Source organism: Dioscorea cayenensis, chromosome 5 (assembly GCF_009730915.1).
Source record: "Dioscorea cayenensis subsp. rotundata cultivar TDr96_F1 chromosome 5, TDr96_F1_v2_PseudoChromosome.rev07_lg8_w22 25.fasta, whole genome shotgun sequence".
NCBI lineage: Eukaryota > Viridiplantae > Streptophyta > Magnoliopsida > Dioscoreales > Dioscoreaceae > Dioscorea > Dioscorea cayenensis.
The window spans coordinates 25,390,124-25,413,725 of NC_052475.1; the positions used below are offsets into that span (position 1 = coordinate 25,390,124).

General features: G+C 36.9%; 5 protein-coding genes and 2 pseudogenes across 5 annotated transcripts; 5 read left to right on the plus strand and 2 right to left on the minus strand.

Moving 5' to 3' along the window:
- Window positions 1-3,486: 3,486 nt before the first annotated feature.
- LOC120260629 (fatty-acid-binding protein 1-like) lies at window positions 3,487-4,819 on the plus strand. Its single transcript, XM_039268157.1, has 4 exons — window positions 3,487-3,853; window positions 3,951-4,197; window positions 4,297-4,388; window positions 4,499-4,819. The coding sequence occupies exons 1-4, from the start codon at window positions 3,604-3,606 to the stop codon at window positions 4,630-4,632; spliced, it is 723 nt and encodes a 240-aa protein (XP_039124091.1). The 5' UTR covers window positions 3,487-3,603; the 3' UTR covers window positions 4,633-4,819.
- A 962-nt stretch (window positions 4,820-5,781) lies between these two features.
- LOC120261692 lies at window positions 5,782-7,055 on the minus strand (annotated as a pseudogene).
- A 913-nt stretch (window positions 7,056-7,968) lies between these two features.
- LOC120260173 (pentatricopeptide repeat-containing protein At3g16610-like) lies at window positions 7,969-8,705 on the plus strand. The gene is made up of 2 exons (XM_039267615.1): window positions 7,969-8,645; window positions 8,699-8,705. The coding sequence occupies exons 1-2, from the start codon at window positions 7,969-7,971 to the stop codon at window positions 8,703-8,705; spliced, it is 684 nt and encodes a 227-aa protein (XP_039123549.1).
- A 12-nt stretch (window positions 8,706-8,717) lies between these two features.
- On the plus strand, window positions 8,718-9,653 carry LOC120261378 (pentatricopeptide repeat-containing protein At3g26782, mitochondrial-like). Its single transcript, XM_039269252.1, has one exon. The coding sequence runs from the start codon at window positions 8,741-8,743 to the stop codon at window positions 9,632-9,634; it is 894 nt and encodes a 297-aa protein (XP_039125186.1). The 5' UTR covers window positions 8,718-8,740; the 3' UTR covers window positions 9,635-9,653.
- Window positions 9,654-14,680, plus strand: LOC120261377 (C2 and GRAM domain-containing protein At5g50170). Its single transcript, XM_039269251.1, is given in 10 exon segments — window positions 9,654-10,417; window positions 10,947-12,134; window positions 12,275-12,457; window positions 12,552-12,835; window positions 12,907-13,023; window positions 13,102-13,364; window positions 13,585-13,759; window positions 13,939-14,211; window positions 14,327-14,353; window positions 14,355-14,680. Coding segments are annotated over 10 exon segments (3,021 nt in total). The 5' UTR covers window positions 9,654-10,086; the 3' UTR covers window positions 14,535-14,680.
- A 2,774-nt stretch (window positions 14,681-17,454) lies between these two features.
- On the plus strand, window positions 17,455-18,404 carry LOC120260174 (annotated as a pseudogene).
- Window positions 18,405-19,257: 853 nt separating this feature from the next.
- Window positions 19,258-22,044, minus strand: LOC120262215 (ferric reduction oxidase 8, mitochondrial). Its single transcript, XM_039270293.1, is given in 9 exon segments — window positions 19,258-19,536; window positions 19,632-19,785; window positions 19,787-20,312; window positions 20,394-20,646; window positions 20,756-20,816; window positions 20,818-21,084; window positions 21,167-21,404; window positions 21,480-21,768; window positions 21,847-22,044. Coding segments are annotated over 9 exon segments (2,130 nt in total). The 5' UTR covers window positions 22,007-22,044; the 3' UTR covers window positions 19,258-19,354.
- Window positions 22,045-23,602: the final 1,558 nt, after the last annotated feature.

Here is a 23,602-nt window from a genome sequence, read left to right on the forward strand (position 1 = left end):
CAAGAGTCTAAGTCTTTAGTTGATACTTTAACATGAAATTATATCGTACAAAGAGAATGACCCAAGAAAACACAATCAGAGAGCCCCAAAGTTTCAAGAAATGGAGCAAATGATAGCTCCCTTTGATGTAGATAATAGACAACATTTCCTCTCCTCTTGATTTACCCTTCCTTGTTGAGATCCCAAATAGCTCCAAATCCCTCCTTGATTAACCTCTTTGTCTGAAACCTTCATGTCCTAATCTTTTCAGATTAGGAACACTGCTTGACAGTTTGAGTCAGTCTTGGGACAAATGAATTCTTGCATGCACAAGAAGGATGCAATAAATCAAACTGCAATGTTGTTGTTGGGATTGATTTAATTAACCATATATTGTTGCCGTTTTATGAATGTAATGTAAACAAACAATATATTCAAGCAGGATTTGTCTTGCTTCAAATCCAAGGTATTGTGATTTGTGACTGGTATATGACTGACTAGGATTGCCTAACAAGCTACGCCATTTGTGAACACGCACCTCACTCAACCTTGGCTACTTTTATCTGTTTTTCTTTTACACCCACTTTGTTTAGAAAGTCAGCAAGACCTGACTTCAGAGTATCAACTTAATGAACTAGGTTTGATAGAAGTTGATTTGGCAACATTGTGACATGCGGACTAGAAGAAACCCAAATTTCAGAAATTGAATGTGTTTTTTGACAAGAGGAACAAACAGTCCGAATACACTGCTAAATCGTCAGGAGCGTGCACAAGCCTTGGTGGCATAAGTGGCCATGCACAAATGGGCACTGGGACCACCTGCTCACAACCACCGCTCACATTTCTCAGAAATGTACCTTCAGCCAAGAATCGAACTTTCACCACTCGGTGAAAAGCTCTATCGGCGACCCATATATCAATAGACTATTTGATCATTGGCAAATTTCAGAAATTGAATATTGCTATCAAACACAATTTGAACTTCACTACTATAAAACACACTCTATTTTGGAAGCTTATAAAAATTTATTTTGCATTGATGTAAAATAATAAAACTCCAAGTTGTATATGTAGCAATAAATTAATAAGATAAGATAAGCATATTATTATTATAGTGATTTCATGCAGTCAAAATCAGACTACATGAAATCAAAATGCCCTTAGACTTATAGTTGGGGTATAGCACAAACTACAAAGTGGAGGAGTGATTCATGCAGAATCATTCCTAGCTCATTTACTAATTGCGTTATTGCTATCTATTTGAAAATCATGTAGATAGCACAAGCTTTATAGGGAGGTCCATTCCCTAACGAGAAAGAGACAAACGTGTAGCATGCCTGCCATGAGCTGCCAATCTATCTGCAAAGAGGTCCAAGACCTTGGAATTATCTCTACTCTTTTATCCCCAGCTTCATTCAGTAAGTTGATAATAGTTGTTTTCACTTGTTCCAGCCTCCAATTTGACATCTCCTGGGTTTGATTTAAGCTTCTACAAAGTTCTGCACAGTCAAGAATAAACATAGTCAATTACAATATTAAAATCCATGGCTACTCTAATGCAATCTGCATTGCTTTCGCTTCTGCAGTAATGCTTGATGAGGCAACAACTCTGCTACAACCTGCTAAGAGGATACATATAATTAATTATTAGTCTATGCTATAACAAATATTGCACCCCCAAAAGAAATTTTTGAACCAACGACTAAATGGTCTATTGGTATACGGGTCACCAATAGAGCTCTTCATCGAGTGATGAGAGTTGAATTCTCGGTTGAAGGCACATTTCTGGGATATGTGAGCGGTGGTTATGTGCGGGTGTGTCCCAAGGCCTATGTGTGCACGGGCTCCGCCCTCCACTTGCTCCACCGGCGCTGATGCGCCCTCGACGATTTAAGCGAAAGCTTTTCAGGGCTGTTTGTTCATTTTGTCAAAAAGAAACTTCTGAATGCCAAGAGGCATCTGAGAACAGCATAGTTTGAGGATATGCAAGGGTGTTCAAATTAATCAGAAAGCTTTTCAGACGAGTCACAGAAGACGAACTATATTCCTCAACATAGTTTACAGCAGCTTAGCTACCCAATTAATATGATTGAGGGGATTGTTTTTGAATATAGCATTGCACACACATGGCTTTCCAAATCCACCGAGTAACTGCAGCGCACACTGAAGCTTTGAATTTATACTCAGGCGACTTGCTGCATTCAAGCCAAAATGCCAGAAGTAATCCCACCCTCAAAATCAGACATGATATAAGTAAGCCTATGGTCCTATGGACCTCTCTCCAGATGTGTCCAGAATGGTGACACAAATTAGTCAGCGACTCAGCCCACAGAAATGCAAGAAGAGGCAGGGCCATTGTTTAAGGAGTGAAGATAATCTTTTATTTTTGGGACTTTTGACCCTGCCATGCAGTCGACCGTGGTGAAGTCTATATTTCTGTGTGTGTGTGTGTCTTTGTGTTTCAGCTTTGTTATTATTAGTTATTATACTCAAAGGTTGCACTATACCTTGGCATTCAAATATTAGACTTCTTAAATAATATCATTGTTCTGGAAAAAAAATTATATTCCACCTCTAATTCACAATCCACTCTTATCTCTAATTGTCCAACCCCAAAAAATTTGCTTTGGAGTGGATTAAAATTACAATGAGTTTTAAGATCACTATATTTTTGTTTCCTAAACATTTCCATGTATACCAACCATTCTCTTTATACCCCTCAATCAAGACATGGATATTCACTATTCTGAGGTGTACATGTTTAATTAGTTTAATCAAAATTTTACAAAGGGCTTCACTCTTGTTTTAAGGAGGCCAGAATGGCAACTAAAAACAGAGAGATGAACTAAGTGAAAGAGAAATGGTGTCGGCAGACAGAGATAAAACGTAATTAGTTAAACAGTAATTAGAGGGAATCTTGGAGGGAAGGTTTACACCTATTTTTAAAAATAAAAGACCATTAATGATGTAAATTATATATAAGAAAATATTACTAGATACTTTTTCTTTTCTTTTTTTTGAGAAAAAATTGCAAATTAAAAGAATGATATAAATGAAAATAAATAAATGGTCAGAGTTTTTGTTGTGTTTTGTTTGATCCTTTCAGTCTTTTTGTAGTCACTTTTTGTGGTTTGTTGTTTTTTATTTCTGTATCTTCTGTGTTTGTGTTGTTTATCACTGTATAGTGAGGTGTTTTTTTTAAAAAATTTTTTTATAATTTAGAATGGTTTATCCAATTTTTTTAAAAAAATAATAAATAAATAAATAGATAAATAAATGGGTCAGCGACATGGATCTACTCTCACCGGTATGAAAAAAATAGGAAGATGGTGATATAGAAGCCTTCATAGATGTGCCATCATGGATGGCTACTTTTGAACTCCTGCACTTAATTACGTCTCAGAGACCCATCAAAATTGAATGCATCGCCAAACTTTCAATCCTCTCAACTACCTCATCATGTCAGTCTATAATGCTCTTGCTGTCCATTATCCATTTATACAACCAACTCAAACCAATCCCATCCACAACACATTCATATGCTCACTCACCCCTTGATCAACTGCAACCGCTCTTCACTCAGATCACTTCGTCTGTTTCTAGATTCATTTTTAGCCTTAAAGAATGAACAAAGAGAAGGATTTGGAGACAAAAGTGAATGAGATGAAGTTGGATAATCAGAAAGATGGCAAAGAAGGAGAGACCAATGCTAAAAAAGTAGTAGAAGAAGAAGCAGAAGAGGAAGTGAAGATGGAGGTTGAGGTCAAGACCGGAGTTTCATTTCCAGTTAAGTTACCGGATGGTAAAGCGCTCAACTCTGTTGGTATTCGAAAGAAGAAAATCCTCGCCCTCGGCATCAACGTCTACACTTTTGGTATATGTTTGATACTTTCAAGGAAAAAAACAATATATAGCTCTGATACCATATTAAAAATAATCAAGTATGTATCATTACATGGTTTTGCAAACAGGGATATATGCTGATAATGCTGCGCTGGGAAAGCTTCTAGTGGACAAATTTACTAAGGGCGCACCAGAAAAACCAACTAAGGAACTCTATGAAGCTGTGATCAACAGTGATGTAGGGATGATGGTGAGGTTGGTGATTGTCTTTGGAGGTCTCACCATGAGTATGGTGAGGAAGAACTTTGATGAAGGGCTTGGTTCATCCATCAAGAAGCTTAATGGTGGTCAAAAGAATGAAGAGCTGGTTAACAAGTGAAGCATTCTTAATCCTTCACTTGCTATGTACATGCACACACATACACACTAGCATGTTGGTTTTAACCATTAAATATTTGTGGCATGATAACACAGGGTTATGGGAGAAGCAAAGGATAGCATCAAACTTCCATCAAAGTCCATCATAGAGATCACTAGGTTGCCTGGATTTGTGCTCCAGACTAAAAGTAAGTGAAAACAGAGAATTTTTTATTATAAAACTTTGTAACGATTTTATAATTAGTTGAAAGTAGTAGTTGGAGAATATTTAATGGGAAATTGGATTGAATATGTGCAGTTAAGGATGAGTTGGTAAGTCAAGTGGAGAGTGAGCTGTTATGCAGAGCCTTCTTCCATATGTATTTGGGTGATGATCCTTTTGACAAGGAGGCCAAAGACAAGTTTGGGGAACGCTTGCTCACCCTTTTCTAGGCATTTGGGCGCTTGTTTAATTTTCATTTGTCTTTATGGTTTGTGTGTTGTGTTTGAAAGAGAATAAAAGAACATTTACATGTGGTTTTAGCTCCCACGTTTTGGAGCGTCTGAAGTGAAACTTGTATGAATAATAATTGTCATGAACTTTCTGATTAATAAGTAATCAAGTGAGGAATGAGGATGAGATGGACCATGGTATGTATTAGCTTGGTTAATGAACTTTATTATATTTATTTCAATGGCGAGTTATTAGTGTGTGGGGCTCCGGATCACATGCACTTCTGAGCAAGTTCAGTACTGTTGGTACGTACGAACATCCACCTTAATTCTTTCTCTTTAGTGCCAATATGATATTACTTATCCAGTGAATATGCACCATCAAGATCAAAATTTAATTGAAATGAGAAAGAATCTCTATGAGGCTCTGAATCCTTTCTAAGGTTTCCTAATTTCCTGAAATGCATATGAGTGTCATGAAGACAGTTTGTAGTTTAAGTGGCTTAATTAGTAACATAATTATAATTTTTTTTTTTAGCCAACGACCTTCGGGTCTATTGGTACACGGATCGCCGATAGAGCTCTCACCGAGTGGTGAGAGTTCGATTTTCGGCTGAGGGCACATTTCTGGGAGTTGTGAATAGTGATTGTGTATGGGTGATTTCAACGCCCATGTGAGTATGGCCCCGTTCTCACTTGTTCCACCAAAATTTGTGCCCGTCCCTGGGTCTCTAGTGGGTTCGCCAAATGCCACGCAATTTTTGACACAATATTTTTGGTTCCAGAATCCAGTACATTGAATTTGTACTCAAATTAAGTATTGACAAGAAGGAAAAAAGCAAAAAGAAAAACAATTATATTATAAAAAGAGTTGAATATGACTAATTTTTTTCACTCATTTTCAACCAGAGATTACTTCTAAAGAAATACCATGTGAATCCTCTTCTTCTTCTTCTTCTTCTTCTTTGATCAAGCAAGCTTTTAGTTATCCCTTGCTTCTAAGCAGCTCCAAACATTTAATTTAAGCAAAAACTCCCTCACCAGGCAAGGTAAAAAAATATACATTTTTAATTTATCTAATTAATATTAATTCAGAAAACAATACCCTCAATAGGCAATAATAATAATAATAATAATAATAATAATAATAAAACATAATATTCTACATATGTTTTGGTGGAAAGAAATTAATCCCACGCCCACATTCCAAAATTCCAAATCCATTCCATCTTTCTGCCACAAAACCAATATCCTCTTTGACCCTAAATTTAGAAAACAGTGTGTGTGTGTTTTTAGTAGTCCCTCCCAAATCCCAAATTTCCACCAAAATCCCTAAAATTTTTCAACATCGATCGCAGCAGCCGCAGCAACAGCAGCTACCGATCATCTTCACCCATCCCTCGTCTCCGAATCAACAAAGCAAGAAAGCTCGCAACCGCGCAGCAGGCAGCCACGAAGTTACCCTCTCTAATCAGAAATCCTGAAAGCAAACCCAGCGATGTCCCCAGTGATCCTCCGCCCCTCGCGGACGAGCGCACGGCGAGGTTTCCCAGCAAACGCCAGCAGCACCAAGACCGTGATCCACGTGACCAGAGTCGCCGGCACCGCAACAGCCAACGCCGCCCCCATGGCGAGCAAGCCAAAAACCCCACCGTAAAGCACAGAAGCATAAAGCGTGGGCCAGCCGATGGAGGTGGTCGGCCGGCGGTGGGAGATGGCAACGTTGTACCAAGAGCGAATAGAAACGACGAGGTTCCAAGAGGATGAGAGGAGGAGGGCGTAGACAAGGAGGAAGATGCACACCCAGGTTCTTCTCTTGCTCATCGCCTTGAGAAGGAGGGAATTCCACTGGAGATCCGCCATGATCGAGAGCTCGCTTTCCTTTGGGTATGAAATGAAGGTATAAGCACGTGATGAGGATGTACTGCGGGTGGTGCTGGTGCTGGTGTTGGTGATGGCGTGGTGGTGGGTTAATAATAATAATGTTCGAATGGAAAAAGCACTGACTCAAGTGTCGAGTGAGATTCGGGTTTGGACTCAGAGCTGTAGCTTGTTTCAGGGCTTAGAGCCTTAGAGCCAGATGTGTGTTTGTGTGTACTATTTTTGACGTATTTAGAACGGCTTGGTGGCCTACTTCTTCTTCTTCGTTTTGCTCTGTCGTGTCTTTTTATGGTAACTGTGTCCTTTTGTCTGAGGGTAAAAAAGATGACTAGTTTTACCCGTGAGTGAGTGATAAAATTGTTTGCCCTTTAAGAAACAAAGGCTTGTGAGTTGTTCAGTAAGTTCGAGTTCTAGTCCTTTTGGTCCGCCCACTGTTTTTTTTTTTCTAGTTAAATTATGATTTTGATAGAACCACAAGTTTATCATGAAACCGTGCAATTGTGTGTGTGTGTTTTTTTTTTAAAATTAATGGATAAATAACTCAAAAATGAATATAAACATTATAAATGTAGAGCAGATAAATTACAACAAATATATGTAGCTAATATTGGTATAACCGAAAACGTGGGAAAAATCATGAGAGATTAAAAAGTTAAATCTCTGAACATAGTGAATAAACATAAATAATAACACAACAGATACATTACAGGTGAGATATGACAAGTGGATAGAAGAAATAAATGAAAGAAGAACTATACAAAATTACTAGATATAATTAGATTTTTATAAGATAAAGGTACCACCCTACTAGGTCGCAAAATGATTATCAGTTTATCACAAAGTCTATTTTTTGTTTTTATGTATATATGTGTTAATTTGGATAATAAATAAAATTTAAACTTGTTTATCTTCGTGATTTTTTCACACATGTCACAGTCAAATGCTTGATCAAAATAAAATATAATTATGTGGTTTGTTTGTCCACACATTTAAGAATATGTTTTTAATTAAAAAGCCAAAACTAAACAATAATCTCCCACTATTAATTATTAAAAATAGTGTGACGACTCAACCAAATTCAAAACATTTTCAATAACTAACTTTCAATATATTATAAACATACATATTAAATAATCATATTTTAAAAACAATAAGTCAATGTGGGTTCCACATCACATCAACAGTCCAGCAAACATTTTCTCATAAGCACTGCAAGACCGATACTTAAACAAGTGATAACCAATAAACAATAAACATTATTAACACTCTTCCCTTGCGTTGCAACTTGCATGAGACTTTTCCATCCAACTTCTCTTCTTCCCCTCAAAACTCCATCTCTGACAAAACACGTAAAACAAGCCTCCTCTTCGTCTTCAACCTCTCGCCACCCACAAACATCCATCATCTCCTCCCTCTTGAAATCATGCTCCCATCTCAACCATCTCAAGCAAACCCATGCCAAGATCCTTATCCCTCGCCCTCCACCATCATCACTCCTCCTTCATCTCCTCGCTCACCCTCGCTTACATCTCTCACGGTCTCATCCACTCCGCCCACCTCCTCTTCCACACTATTCCCAGTCCATCCCCCTATCTCTACAACCTCATGATCCGCTCTCTTACTAATCATGGCCATTTCCACCACTCCCTCGGCCTCTACTCCTCCCTCCTCTCCTCCACCACCCACCGCCCTGACAAGTTCACCTTCCCTTTCGCTCTCAAATCTTGCGCTGCCCTGTCCGACATCCACAACGGCAAACAAATTCACCAGCATTCCATTTGCCTTGGCTGCGAGAATGATCCCTTTGTGCGTGCCGCGCTGGTCGACATGTATTCCAAGTGCGGATACATTGACTCTGCTCGTCAAGTGTTCGACAAAATGCCCCAAAGAGATTTGGTTTCTTGGACTTGCATGATTTCAGGCTACGCTCATAACGGATGTAACTTTGAAGTGTTGGAGTTCTTCCATCTCATGAGATCTTCCGGTGTGAGGCCTAATCGTGTCAGCTTGCTTAGTACCCTGTTGGCGTGCGGCCGTCTCGGAGCTCTTTGCAAAGGACAATGCATTCATGGACATGCCATCCATACCGGTTTCGATGCCGACGTTTTGGTGGCCACATCCATCATTGACATGTACGCGAAATGTGGAAGTTTGATTGTTGCCAGATTAATGTTTGATATCACAGATGGTAAGGATCTGGTGTGTTGGAGTGCGATGATTGCTTGCTATGGATATCATGGTCTTGGAAGAGATGCCATTGATATCTTTCAATTGCATGGTGCGAGCTGGCACTAAGCCAAATCATGCCACATTCACAAGCCTGCTCTCTGCTTGTAGCCATTCTGGACTTGTCAATGAAGGTCGTAAGTGTTTTGATTCAATGGTATCAGTACATGGTGTTGAACCTAAGTTGAATCATTATGCATGCATGGTGGATCTTCTTGGACGTGCTGGTAGAGTTCATGAAGCTTTAGAGCTAATTGAAAGAATGCCGATGAAACCTGACTCTAGCCTATGGGGATCTTTGCTTGGAGCATGTAGGATTCACGGTGACATTGATACCGGAGAGAAGGTTGCTGATAAGATCTTTGAATTGGAGACTACTCACTCTGGATACTATGTTCTTCTTTCAAACATATATGCCGCCAAATCTAGGTGGAAGGAGGTGGAGAGAGTGAGGAAGTTGATGGTTGGAAATAAAGTGAGCAAAGTTCAAGGCTTCAGTTTGATTGAGTTTGGTAACCAAGTTCATAAATTTGGGGTGGATGATAGGTCCCATCCTCAAGCGAAGGAGATCTACTCCTACTTGGAGGAGTTAACTGGCAAATTGAAGCAGCATGGTTATGTTCCTTTGATTGATCTTGCACTGCATGATATTGAAGATGAGACCAAGGAAGCTTCTCTGCTTTACCACAGTGAGAAGCTTGCTATAGCTTTTGGCTTGATTAATTTGAGCCCTGAAGCACCAATACGTGTTACAAAGAACCTTCGCATTTGTGCAGATTGTCATGATGCTATAAAGATAATTAGCAAAGTTGTGAGCCGGGAGATAGTTGTGAGGGATATGAATCGTTTCCATCACTTTGAGAATGGATATTGTTCTTGTGGAGATTTCTGGTGATTGGATTTTGCTCAAGTATTTGTTGCCAAGTTACCAAAATTTGGACTTATAAGTGATTTGTTTAGTGTTTCACAGTCAGATGAGCCATGGAACTTATTAGCTGCTTAATATTTCACATTGAAAATAGGGGAAATCGCTAGGTAAGCACATATCAAAATTCTCCATTCTAGAACATAGCAGCAGTCAAAGAAAGCAATCTCGGTGCATGTGAGCTGATGTAATGAGAATGGCTTTCTTCTCTTCAGGAAAGCAACACACGTCCAAGAGCAGCCACTTGGAACGCCCACAGACGTCCTCATGCTCACAATAATTCCCTTTGCCGCCATTTGTTTTTCCGTGGCACCTCCTCATCCCCTCCACGTTTCACGCCATGGATCCCTCACCGCCTCTCTTTCCTTTAATCTCCCAATCAAACGTCTTCCCCCTCGTCTTTTCCTCGTCATTGATAGGCAATGAGGCTCTACGTGTACGTCCTGGAAGCTCGGGGCTTTCCTGCCGTGAAGGCCTCCGATGGTGTCTACACGAAGCTGCAGGTTGGGAAGCACAAGACGAGGACCAGGACGGTGAAGAATGGCACCGACCAAGTGGCATGGAACGAGGAGTTTGTGTTCCGGTTGGAGGATGAGAATGCTGATGTGGAGCTCGAGGTTAATGCTGTTGGTGGAGAGCTTCTTGGGACCGTCCAGGTTCCTCTCCGCTTGGTTCTGGATGATGGTGCCTGGGCATTGCCGCCTACTTGGTTTCCCCTTCGATCCAACCATGCTGGGGGTTCCAAATCCCCAGGTAAGAACTGCGGTACACGCACTTCGTCATCCTTTTCTTCTCGCATTGATTATCATCATCTGTAACGCCTGATTGGATAATGCAATTGTTAACTTTGGGCTTCCCAAAATTTGTGATCTCTTTAGCAACATTTTGATTGGTCTATTTGTTGGAGAGGTATACCACTCTGTTTCGACTGAAAAACACTCGATTTTGCAATGATTAATTGATCGGCTGATTTGAGCAGGAGCATGTTTTGCTCAACAACCTATCATCTACTTGTACATTCTACGCACTAGAGCTAAGATGCATGTCAAATTCTTGATGATATGGTTATGTTCTAACACCTGTTAAATTTAGGAAAACTAGTTGTGAACATCTGTGCGGCCAGTCTTAATGAGAAGGCTTCATTTTGCGCTTAATGTTTTAATGGCAAATTCATAAAGTAATCAACATGTCTTTTCTTCTGCTTATGCATTAGACCTTCTAGAGCTAATATGCTTGTTAAATTATCAATATTATGGTTATGGTCTAACTCTTGGCATTTTAGGAAAAATACTACTGACCATATCAGTGTGTGGCTGGTCTAATGGTCATAAGGCTTCTTCTCCCAAAGGCTTTTTTCACAACACCAGTGTGCAGGAGCAGACAGACGGAGTGGTTAGAGCTTCCAACATTCATGCCGAGATAGACACCATGGGAACCATGGGCATTGATAGACCCAAATTTGCTTCTGAACAAACACAGATTGCACAAACTCTTGATAGTTCTTTGGTTCAAAGTTTTTCCCAAAAAAATGAAGAAAACCCTAGAGCAAGTTCAAGCAATAGTGATCCACTAGTTCCTTCTGCTACTTTTGAGAAAGCACTTAATGCCATGCAATCTGAAGATGAAACTGAAATGCCTGATAATCTTCAAGGTGGTATTCTTCTTGAACAAACATATATTGTAGATTCTAAAGACTTGAACCTGTATCTTTTTGGACCCGATTCACACTTCAAGAGAGATTTGGCAGAATTAGAGGGCATAACAGATTTCCAGGAGGGGCCTTGGACATGGACATGCGCAGAACGAACTTGTTTAAGAAGAACATTGACTTACACAAAAGCTAGTAAACTTGTTAAAGCTGTGAAAGCAAGAGAAGAACAAACATACGTCAAAGCAGATGGAAGAAGCTTTGCAGTATCAACCTGCGTGGTTACACCAGATGTACCATGTGGTAACTGTTTCGAGGTTGATTTGCTCTACAAGATCATGCCTGCCACACCATTATCATCAGGTGAACCATTGTCTCATCTAGTAATATCCTGGAATGTAAATTTTCACCAGAGCACTCTAATGAAGGGCATGATTGAGAGTAATGCTCGTCAGGGACTCAAGGAGAGCTATGAGAAATTTGCTGATTTGCTTGCCCAAAATATCAAGCCTGTGGATTCTGCAGAGCTTACATTGGACAAGGAGCGCTTGTTGGCTCCATTGCAGCTAGATCACCGGTCGGATTGGGAGCTGGCTAGGGAATATTTTGTTAATTTCACTCTACTTTCTTTCCTTTTCATGGCTCTCTATGTTCTTCTGCACATTCTCTTATCAAAGCTTGGTAGAGTGGGAGGACTGGAGTTTAATGGTCTTGACTTGCCAGACTCTTTTGGAGAGTTGATTACATGTGGTATCTTGGTTCTTCAGGGAGTGCGTGTCTACAATATGATGTCACATTTTGTACAGGCAAGACTTCAGAGAGGTGATTCCTCTATTTTCTTTTCACAACATGAATGGGCAGCTTCCCAGGTTTCACTTCTGGAGCTGCTGGTGTACACTGAGTGAATTCTAATCTTGTTGAGTATGTGGTTTGTTTAACATTTTTCTTTTCCTCTTTTATAGGTAGTGATCATGGGGTCAAAGCACAAGGTGATGGTTGGCTTCTGACTGTAGCGTTGATAGAAGGAAGTAACTTGATGTCAGTGGCTTCAAATGAACTTGCGGATCCCTACGTCGTCTTCAGCTGCAATGGCAAAACCAGAACAAGTTCAGTTCAACTTCAGACACGTGATCCTCAATGGAATGGTTAGTTTGTTTTATGCCTTTTATTATGGATGTGCATTCCTTGTCTTTCATGAGTTCACTTGTTTTTCCATTTTATTGACTAGTGAATTTGCAGAGGTATTGGAGTTTGATGCGATGCCCGAGCCACCATCTGTTTTAGATTTAGAAGTTTTGGATTTTGATGGCCCATTTGGTTTAGCAGTCCCCCTTGGCCATGTGGAGATCAATTTTCTGAAGCATACCTCTGAAGAATTAGCTGATATCTGGATTCCTCTTGATGGAAAACTTGCTCAAACATCTCAGAGCCAGCTGCATTTGAGAATTTTCCTAGAAAATACGAAAGGAGATGAAACCATTAGAGAATATCTTAGAAAGATGGAGAAGGAAGTGGGGAAGAAGGTGATTAATTTATAGGATCTGTTTGATGTGCAATCTTTTGTTGCCTGGCTAATCAGTTTGTATCCTACCAGATAAATCTTCAGTCACCTCACAAGAATGCAACATTTCAAAAGATCTTTGTGTTGCCACCAGAAGAATTTCTCATCAATGATTTCTCCTGTTACTTGAAGAGAAAATTGCCATTGCAGGTTCCTATTTTCCTGTTATATTAGTTGAGGATATCTTTGAAAGATGATTGGATTGAATAACATTGATTTCTTCTGCAGGGAAGGCTTTTCCTTTCAGCTAGAATTGTAGCATTTTATGCTAATTTTTTTGGTCATAAAACCAAATTTTTCTTTCTCTGGGAAGACATTGAAGATATTAAAATGATGCCCCCATCCTTGGCAACAGTAGGCAGTCCAGCCCTATTATTTGTTCTGAAGATTGGTCGAGGCCATGATGCTAGGCTTGGTTCTAAGTCTTGCGATGAAGAAGGAAGGTTGAAATTTCAATTTCAATCATTTGCGTCCTTTGGTAAAGCAAGCAGGTATGTCTTTTTCCACATACACGTTTTGTCTTTGATGGAAGGTGCGATCAGTATAGGAACCATGCTGCTATTATATTGGTCAAAATAAGAAAATAAAATTTAGATGCAGAATGGATGGTTACTTCAACTGCTAAGAGCTTTTCTCACTGATCAAGAACTATGCCATCCTTGCATATTAGTCTCTCTGTGGAGAAAGTGTTAATTTGACAGCATTTTTTAGGACAATCATGGCTTTATGGAGGGCCAGAACCTTGACATTTGAGCAGCAAGCAAAGCTAGAGGAAGACCATCTTTTTCGTGGTGATAAGTCACCCCAAATTGAGAATATGGACTCTGTTTCTTGCGGTGAAGATAATAAGCTTTCGAAGTGCTTTCAAACAGATGTTCCTTTACAAGTGAGCTCATTCTTCACTTATATCTGTGCCTATACTTCTAAATTTTATGTTGCTAATGTTGACAAGCTTACCAATCCGAATGTTAAAATTTACTCTTTAGATACCTTGCTGCGGACTGAATTCTATGGTATCATCTGATTCAATCTTTTCCTCACTAAAATTTCTCGAGCTGTCTGCAGATCACGTTACTCATGAAAATATTTGATGGTGGGCATATAGAAAAGAAAATAATGGAGAAAGTTGGATGCGTTGGTTATTCAGTTACACAATGGGAATCTGCAGGACCTGATTCCCATGAAAGGCATATTAATTATAAGTTCAACCACATTATGTCGATATTCGGTGGTGAAGTGGATAGCATGCAGAAGAGGACTCCTACTCCAGATTGTAATGGTTGGAGCATCGAAGAAGTTATGACTCTCCATAATGTGCCATTTTCAGAACATTTTCATGTATGCTTATCTCATTATGCTTTCAGCTCTGTTATAATGTTTTATTAGCTATATACTGTTCTTATTCCTTTTTTTTTTTTGGGTTAGTTTATACTTATTTGGTTTTTTTTTTTAGATCCACTTGAGATACCAAATTTGGACCAGTGGCAGCAGAGGATGCCATTGCGAAAGTATCTGTTGGTGTCTTATGGACGAAGAAGAACAAATTCCATAAACGGATCACCAAGAATATATGTGATAAATTATGTCATAGGTCTCAAGAAATTTTTGAAGTTGCTGAGGATGAATTACTTTCTGCAAAAGCTCAGGAGCATGTGACCTAGAACCAGAGGTATCTTACAGCTTATTGGTTCCATTAATGTTCTAGAATTTGCGTGTGAAAATCCATTCAAATACAAGTGTAGGCATAGTTGCTGCAACTAAAGTTGTTCCATTAGTTAGTATTATTCATCATGTGTCATTTGTCAAATTTTTCTTCTTTAAATGGATAAACCATCAAATTCATTAAAGAGGTTAGTATATTTTTCTGATGCAGAAAGTTGTCTGCCTGTAGTGAAAGTAGTGACAGTTCAAATTTGAAAGAAAATAACCAGTTAGCAACATATATGATATCTTAAATTGCTCTTTTAATCATACTTTAGATTTAAGTAGGTCGTTTTGGATTGCAAAATTTAGTAGAAGGCTGTGCAAACACTAAGATTAATGTTGGATGGGTCTTCTCGGTCTACTCATGAAATAGATGGGACATAGGAAAATAGAAGGAAAAGCACCTGCTTTCATGTTTGGTCTAAGTTTTAGCCTTAACTCACAACACTGACCGTCCACCAACCAATTGGTATGGAATTGCTTTTTGGGTATGTTTGCTTTCATTCAGAGTAATCCTTCTCACAATAAACGTATTTCGTTTGCTCCATAAAATTCAATAATTTAGAGATGTCTAATTAGCTCAAATCAGTGTGTTAATAATATTTTTCTAAGATATTCTGAATCAAAGTCCATGGTTCCTGAGAATAAATTATGAATTAATCCAATTGGCACATACATTGAATTGTGAGAGATGGTGATTCACACGTCTCATATGGATTCTCCACAAACAGCCACTAGACCCCACGGTGCCATTTAATCTTTTGAAAGTAGTCAAGAAAAGTAAAAGTTATCATGAGGCTTTATGTGCAAGGATTTACTAAATGATTAGACAGAAATTTAAAATGTAAATTTATTTTTCCACCAAAAGAAAATCAGAAAAAAAAAATGAAACAGAGCTTTATCCTGTCAAGAGGATCATAATCCTCTACCAAGAATTGATGGATTACCACAGAAAACAATTCACTAATGAATAATTTGTTCTTATGATTAATAAGAGAGATAACACAAGAAAGAAAGAAAGAAAGAAAGAAAGAAAGAAGAATTCCACAATTTCTCATGACTTAAACATTCCATGAAACAAAGCATCTAAATAGAAAAACCAGTTCATAATCAGACACAGAGACACATATATATATTATAACAAAGAGGAGAAGGGACAAACAAATTGAAATAAAATAAAAGAAAGACCTATATAGTTTGGGGCTTGATCAATGGTGGTGCACAACACAAACTCCACGGCGGCGTGGCCTATAGCAGAGAAGCATAAGCATGAGAGCTATGATAAGCGCAAGGAGGAGGCCGGTGATATTGGGACCTTCATCTTCAGTCTCAGTGCAGCATACCTTTCCCATTGAAGATGGTCAGTGATGGATGGGAAACACACCACTAACTTAGAAGCCTCTGTCAACCACCACCACCACTACTTTCATTGTTTCATTACTAATTGTGACCCATTATTAGAGTTAGGACTAAGGAGCTTTATTTAATGCGCCAACTGCAGTAACATTTTTAGCTATCAAGAGAGTATTTTAATATATATATATATATATATTAATACTCGGTATTATCAGTTTTAAATTTTTTATAAAAAGAACTTTGCTTTGCAACAAATAGTCGAGCTATTAAAGTATTTAATTTTTATATAAAAAAATAGAGTTTAATTTTCTCTCAAATTTTAGTTAAGTTATAAATTATAATATTACAATATGTATGTGTTTTGTATGGTTGGCGATATTATAAAAAAACTTTTTGAGTATTATCAATTTTAAATTTTTATAAAAGAAAGATTGCTTTTTTTTTGTGCTTCATAATTTGGTGAGTGTATATATGAGATGTAGAAAGCGTCCCTACAATGAAAAAAAAAAGTTAATATTTTATTATTACTCTCAAATGTCAGCGTTTGATCCGTGATTTATCCAAGTTTTTAAAATATTAGCATACGATTTAAAATATAATTTTAATCATTCTATATAATTGTACACATGTGCACAATTATTGATTTGTTAAAAAAAATATGAAAATATCTTACTGAATTATAAATAATAAAATAACTATGAAAATAATTCTTTTAAAACTCAAAAAACATTATATTTAGATATGTAATATAACAAGGGGTTTAAAGTCTAGTGATATTGACTTCACTTCATAAAGAGTTGGCCTGAGATTTCAAAACCCTCAATTCAAATTTCTGATTATGTTTAGGGACTTGTAGCTTAAATCTCATGTCACCAAGTGAGGGTACATGGGTTAAACGATCAAATTTCGATCTATATACACACTCACTGTATACACGAGCTTGTGATATTTATCATATATATAATTCTAAGTGAAATTTAAAAAAAAAAAACTTAAACCGCATTCATTAAAAACCCGAGTAAAGAGATCTCCAACCCAGCATTGGATTTGAAACAAATTGTCTCCAATCAAACGCCATTTTTTGCGCCAATTTTAATTTTATGCTAGATGGCGCGAGGATATATGCCACCCTGTAGCTATGCTATTTCAATTTAAATTTTATTTTTTTGTTTGTTTTCAATTTCAGTTTTGATTTTCTGTTTTTTAAATTTTTTTTTTATTTTATTTGTAATTTTGCTTTTTAATTTTTTTAAAAATTTATATTTTTTATTTTATTTTTTTATTTTTTTGTTTTGATTTTCGGTTTTGGATTTTTGTTTTATTCTTTTTTAATTTTGCTTTTAATTTTTTAAATTTATATTTTTTTATTTCTATTTTGATTTTCAGTTTTGATTTTCTATTTTTTAATTCTTTTTAAATTTTAGTTTTATTTCTTTACAATTTATATTTATAACTTTATAATTTAATTAAATTAATAAGTTATAATTTAATTTTATATTTTTTAATTAATAAAGACATCAGATGTCACGAAGTTTATTTCCTCGCATTGTTGGGGCAGTTAAGAACCATAATAGTTACTTTCAACAACGATGGTCTTGGTCGAGGTGGGTTATCTACTTTGCAAAAAATTACTGCTGCTTTTCGAATGTTTGCATATGGTTTACCTGCTGATGCTACAGACGAATATATCAAAATTGGTGAATCAACTGCAATTGAAAGCTTCAAAAGATTTTGTCGAGCACTCGTAGAGATTTTCACTGACCAATATCTTAGATCACCTAATTCTAATGATATTGCAAGACTCTTATACATTGAAGAACAACGCGGCTTTCCAGGAATGTTAGGAAGTTTGGACTGTATGCATTGGAAGTGGAAAAATTGTCCCACGACATGGGCTGGACAATATAGAGGAAGGTATGGATATCCAACCATTATTCTTGAAGCAGTAGTAGATTATGATCTTTGGATATGGCATGCTTATTTTGGTATGCCAGGCACCAACAATGACATAAACGTTTTGGAGTCTTCTAATTTGCTCTCCAACCTAGCACAAGATATTGCTCCTCCTGCTCATTATATCATTCAAGGAAATGAATACAATTATGAGATATTATTTAGCTGATAACATATATCCAAAATGGTCTACTATTGTACAAACTATTCATCAACCACGAACTCCGAAGAAAAAATATTTTGCAATGAGACAAGAAGCATGCCGAAAAGATGTTGAGAGAGCATTTGATGTTCTACAATCTCGTTTTGCAATTGTGGGAGGCGCCTTGCGCTTTTGGAGGAAAAATGGTTTACACGACATAATGACTGCATGCATTATAATGCACAACATGATAGTCGAGGATGAACGAGATATCATTGCAGCAATCGTGGATGTAAGAGAAGTGACGACCCCAGTAGTTGAATTGGTACAAGATGAAGATGCTCGATTTGAACAATTTCTTGGTCCTTACAGGTAAATTAAGGACAAAGATGCTTATATTGCACTTTGCAATGCCTTGATTGAACATTTATGGTTGCGCTATACAAATAACGAAGATAATTAAAAACTTATGTGTTACTCTAGTTTCCAATAATGTGTCGTTTTTACCAATGGTGCTTGTTTGTATGTTATGTTTTTATTAAGTAATTAATGTAATATTTGTTTTTGTATTTGCATTTTTTAACCAATTGAATTTTATTTTATATTTAATAAGTATTTATAATAATTACAAAACTTAAAATCATATTTTAAATAATTCAATGGTTAAAAGTGGAAAAGATTTAAAGATGATTAAATTTGTGGATAGTATGAATATATAAATTGTGAAATATATTTTTAGAATATTCTATTTTAAAAGCTTAAAAAAATAGAGATGTTGATTTGGAGAAACTTTTACTCGTAGAAACTCTGATTTTTGAAAGTATCAAGACTAAATATAGAGCTTTTGGGATTTGGAGATCAAACCTCGCTTGCTCTCTCACCACCTTTTCATTAACTATTTTTATTTGATTATTTTGCCCCAACAAAATTTTATTTAAAAGTTTTAAAAAAACAATAAAACTTCTTGTCCATGAGGTCACATTAAATTGTCACATTTAGCCGACAAAAACAAATAAATAAATAAATAAACTACAGGAACTTCGTTGATGTGGATTTTGGCATTTTGCTGATGTGCCAACTGCCAATAATAACTCTTTTGGCAGTCTCATCCCTCAATTGTGAGCCACCAAGTCATGGTTAACATTTTGGCTTGGTTTAGAAACCAAATTGTAATTTTTTTTCTCTTTTCTTTTTGTTTTTACTCAACACTGCAAATAGAAGTGGAAAAATTACTCCTAAAAATCACTTACATTAAGATTAAAAGTTCAACAGCTACCATGTTATTTCAATGACAAATTAATATTAAGTTGGACATAGAACATACACCTACAGAGAGAAGTTAATTGAGTGAAAAGTAAATAAATTCTCATGTTTTGTTCCTCCTGAATGTTTCTTTTTCCCATTAGTTTTGCAAAATGAGGCCACTGCTTGTTTCATAGACTCCGGGCCACATACAATAACACCAACTTCATCTTCACCTGTTTCTCTGGGCAACTCTGAAAGCACATCTGTAGACAAAATCATATTAGTTAGTGTTTTTAGAACATATTTACATGCTAAACTTGATGTTTCAATTAATTTGCAGGTCTGAAACCTCACTCACCAACCAAATTTGGTCTCTTTCCAAAATTTATTTCAATATCTTCTTGGCAATTCCTTATTTCCACATCTTGAATTTCTGAGGCTCTAACATTGCTCTGTGAATCATAACACATATCCTTCACTGACTTCCTCAACTTCAGTAAAGATGGTGGCCATGATGGTAACACTTGCAGCAATTATCAAGGAACATAATACTAGAAGATCATTAACCCATGAGGGTGCTTTGTCTTGTGATGCTCTCTTTCCTTGATGACCGAAAACTCGGTTCAACACAACAACACAAGCTAGAAATGTTAATGAGGACAATACAGTGACTGTAGCCTTCCACAATAAACTTTCAGGCCTGATTACATCTTCTTGAGATGATTTTACATCCAAGATAACAGTCTTTACTTGACACATCTCATGAAGTATTTCTCTAGCTGTGGCAGAGTATTTCTCTTCTTGTGTAACAAAAATCTTTAACTCAAGTTGTCGAAACCCATCTAATTCATTGTACAAAAGTAATTCAGAAATTGGGGCCAACATACTCAGATCTTCTGACCTTTTTACTGTATAAATTAGCTGTATTTTCACAGCACAAGTATTTTTAGGACCAATTCTTTGAGCAACAATGTCTTGTAAAATACTCAAAAATGGTGTGATACCAGATCCTCCAGCAATTAGTATTAAGCTGTCATATCTGTCAGAAAGCATAACGTCTATGTAAGTTCTCATGTTTTATGAGGAATTTCTGATTCTGAAAAATATTGCACATCTGTACCTTTGGTAGGGAAAAGTTGCAGGTCCATATGGACCTTCAACTGCAACAGAGAGTTTCTTTTCATGATCATTATTTAACATTGCCTGAATCCGGTTGTATACTGAATCAGTCCAGTGTCCCTGGCATTTAATCAACACCGAGAGTTTGTCACCGTCGATGTTTGCACTTGAAGTTATGCTAAAAGGATGCCACTCAACTTTTGATATGCATGGTATCTTTAGAAATATGATACTTGTAGGGGTGTATTTCAATCCTGCATAAAAAACAGACAATGGTTTGAACCCACAAAAGTTTTTTTTTGGTTGTCCATTTGGAATGGATACATTAAAACTGTTGGCTCTATTTTGCAGGTAAAGGCTTACTAGGATGCTTTCGGAGAGTGAGTTCTACTGCTTTGCATGTTAGTATGTTTGCTGAAATAATATCAACAGCTTTGCGATGACTGAATGAAACGCAAAATCTTATCGAGAGCAAAGAGGAGTACACCGGAGAATATTAAGTAGAAATGCCTGTCTCCAGCATGCAGCAGGAAAAACAAAAGGAAGACAACATATAAATGGTGGAATGAGTAGAACATAAGAAACTTCTTTTTTCTTATTTGAGGAAGAGATGTCATCCAAATAAAAAGGCCAACAACAAGTGTGATTGCACCAGCAGGATATACCCGTCCTGTTCTCTGCCATTTTGTTATCTACCAATTGAAGTAGAACAGTTATATTATTAGTATACATGAAGCATGTCAAGCCAGTGGAAAGTAGAAGAAATTAATTTACCTCCTCTAAGAGGCTGTTTTTGGCCGCCAAACTGAACATGATAAACAGACCATGCAAAACAGAGAACATAATCAGTGTGTTTCCAATCCAAATATGGTATCTTACTGAAGCCTCAAACTGAATACCAAAGAGTCTGAACAAAGCCATCCCTCTGAGAACTGGCAATAACAAGACTGCAAGGCATGCTTCACTGAGTGAACCAAACCTCACACCTAACCTCATTACCTTCAGTTGCCATCTGAAATTAGATTCTGGTCAAATGGTCATCCAAATTCATAGGAAAGTTAAGGATTTTAGTGATTCTTGCACAAGCCTGCTCAGTTTCATAGACTTTGAGGATGTCATACTCTTGAAGTCACTGGAGACATTACTGTAATATGTCCAAGCTAGGAGCAGAATGAAGATAGCCACAAAGATAAGCTCACCAATTGAAATTACTCCTACAGGACTTCTCACAATGAGTGGGTTAAATTTTCCCAGCCTGCTGAGCAATTCAATGAACCCATACCTGACCCTCCCCTTCCTTGCACCCATATGAATATGAACATAAACCATGGCAGCCACAGCCAAAAGAGGGAAACAGAATACTACTACATTAAAACCTGCAACAAAATAGAGGTAAAGAATCAATAATACAAGATTTTTAAAAAAAAGAATGAAAATTAAAGCAGAAAAAGTACCAGAGGCTCCCAGAAAAGTAATGGTTGCCCAATCCTCTGCATCATGCCAGGAGCTTTTCCAGACATGGGTTGGTTTGAGAAACCAGAGGCAAAGCCAAGCTGCAAAAATGACAGTCATGGAGAACTTGAGGATGGAAACAAGCAGTGCTTTTGGCACCATGACTGACTGGCTCACTGACTAGAGCTTTGTTTGTGATAAGATTATTTTGGAATGAGGCTACACAATATATATAAAAAGCATTCTCGTTATACTTGTACGGTTCTGACACGCATCAGTTACAGTAAAATGCTATAGAGATAGAGTTGACGGTGATGGTCTTCTTCGTGCGCACTAACAGAGATAGAGTTATTAGTGCTGGTCGTCCTCAAGTCTTCACTTGATTGAAGTCATTCATGTCCATTGTCAAAGAAAGGTGGTGAAAAATCACTAGCCATGTGTGGTATTTAGAGAGGATAAACATGATGATCAGAAACACTCACAAACACGGAAACACTCGCTCTTGTGGCTATTGCGACAAAATATGTAACCGTCTTGGTTGGCACAAAATGTGATTTGATGGATTAAGCACCTTTGGTAGGTCCAATGTTAGCATGATCATCAGTGAACGAACCAAAGAACTTGAGTTTTTATTTAATAACAGAAGAGTTCTCCAGCTTAATTCTTTTTCCCCTCAGAGATATTGAAATTCAAAATAAAAATATATGATTGATTTTGATTAAAATCAAAATATCCGCACCTCGAGGTGTTTTTCACCAAGATCAAATACAGTCTTGTTTTTACGAGAACCAAATTTTCTAAGATTAATTTTAGTTGAACCGCTAGCATCAGTAAGTGAGCCAGTTGTGACCCCTTTTGATGGTGCCTCCTTAGACTGTGTTATTCTGCATCATCCATCCCTTGGATGATTTTTTGTTCCCAACTTCTTTTTCTATTAGCTTTTTATCGGTTTTTTCTTTTTTGTCCCGCATTTCATTTCTAGTGACTTGGTTCCTTTTGTTTTGATGTTGTGTCCCTTTCTGTCCTTGTTTTTTATCTGTCTGATTGTCCCCACAACTTTGCAATGCATTTATGGATAATCCTTTTTCCAAAGCATGCATTAAAAAATCATTATTAAATATACCGTAATTTTGTTTTGACCAAATATTTGAAAAGAAATTAACCCCAAGAGTTCCCCAAATATTGCTGAGCCAGGTCTGGAGGCTAACTCTTCCAAAATACTACACTTCAAAAAAAAAATCCCTAAGATGGATGAATATATAACTAAAAGGTGATCAACAAATTCTCTGCTGCATAAGATGGCCAGCAGCCTTTTGTCTTGAGTTATGTATGGTTTTTTTTAATATATATTTTTATACAATAATACGTTGATATAACTCTTGGGAAAAAGATATTTGGATTATAATTTAAGAAATTTATTAATATCTAATGGGCTTATGCATGAAATCAGGACAGCTCCCCTCTGTATTAGTTTTACTGGGCTTGCACGGGCCAGTCCATTCTTAGTGCTTTTTGTAATTTTTATTTTTTCTTGCGCAGAAGAAAAATTTACAAATCGGTTATAAGAAGATATTGTGACAATGGTTTAAAAGGTTTGAAATTGAGAGATTTTTTTTATAGTTATTTTATTATGTTTCAATTAATATAATATTATTTTTGTAAATTTATGTCAACTAATATTAAAATCTAATATCTTTTTTTATGTTGATAAAAATGTAATTTTATGTATTTCAACAAATAATAAGAATGTAGAATATT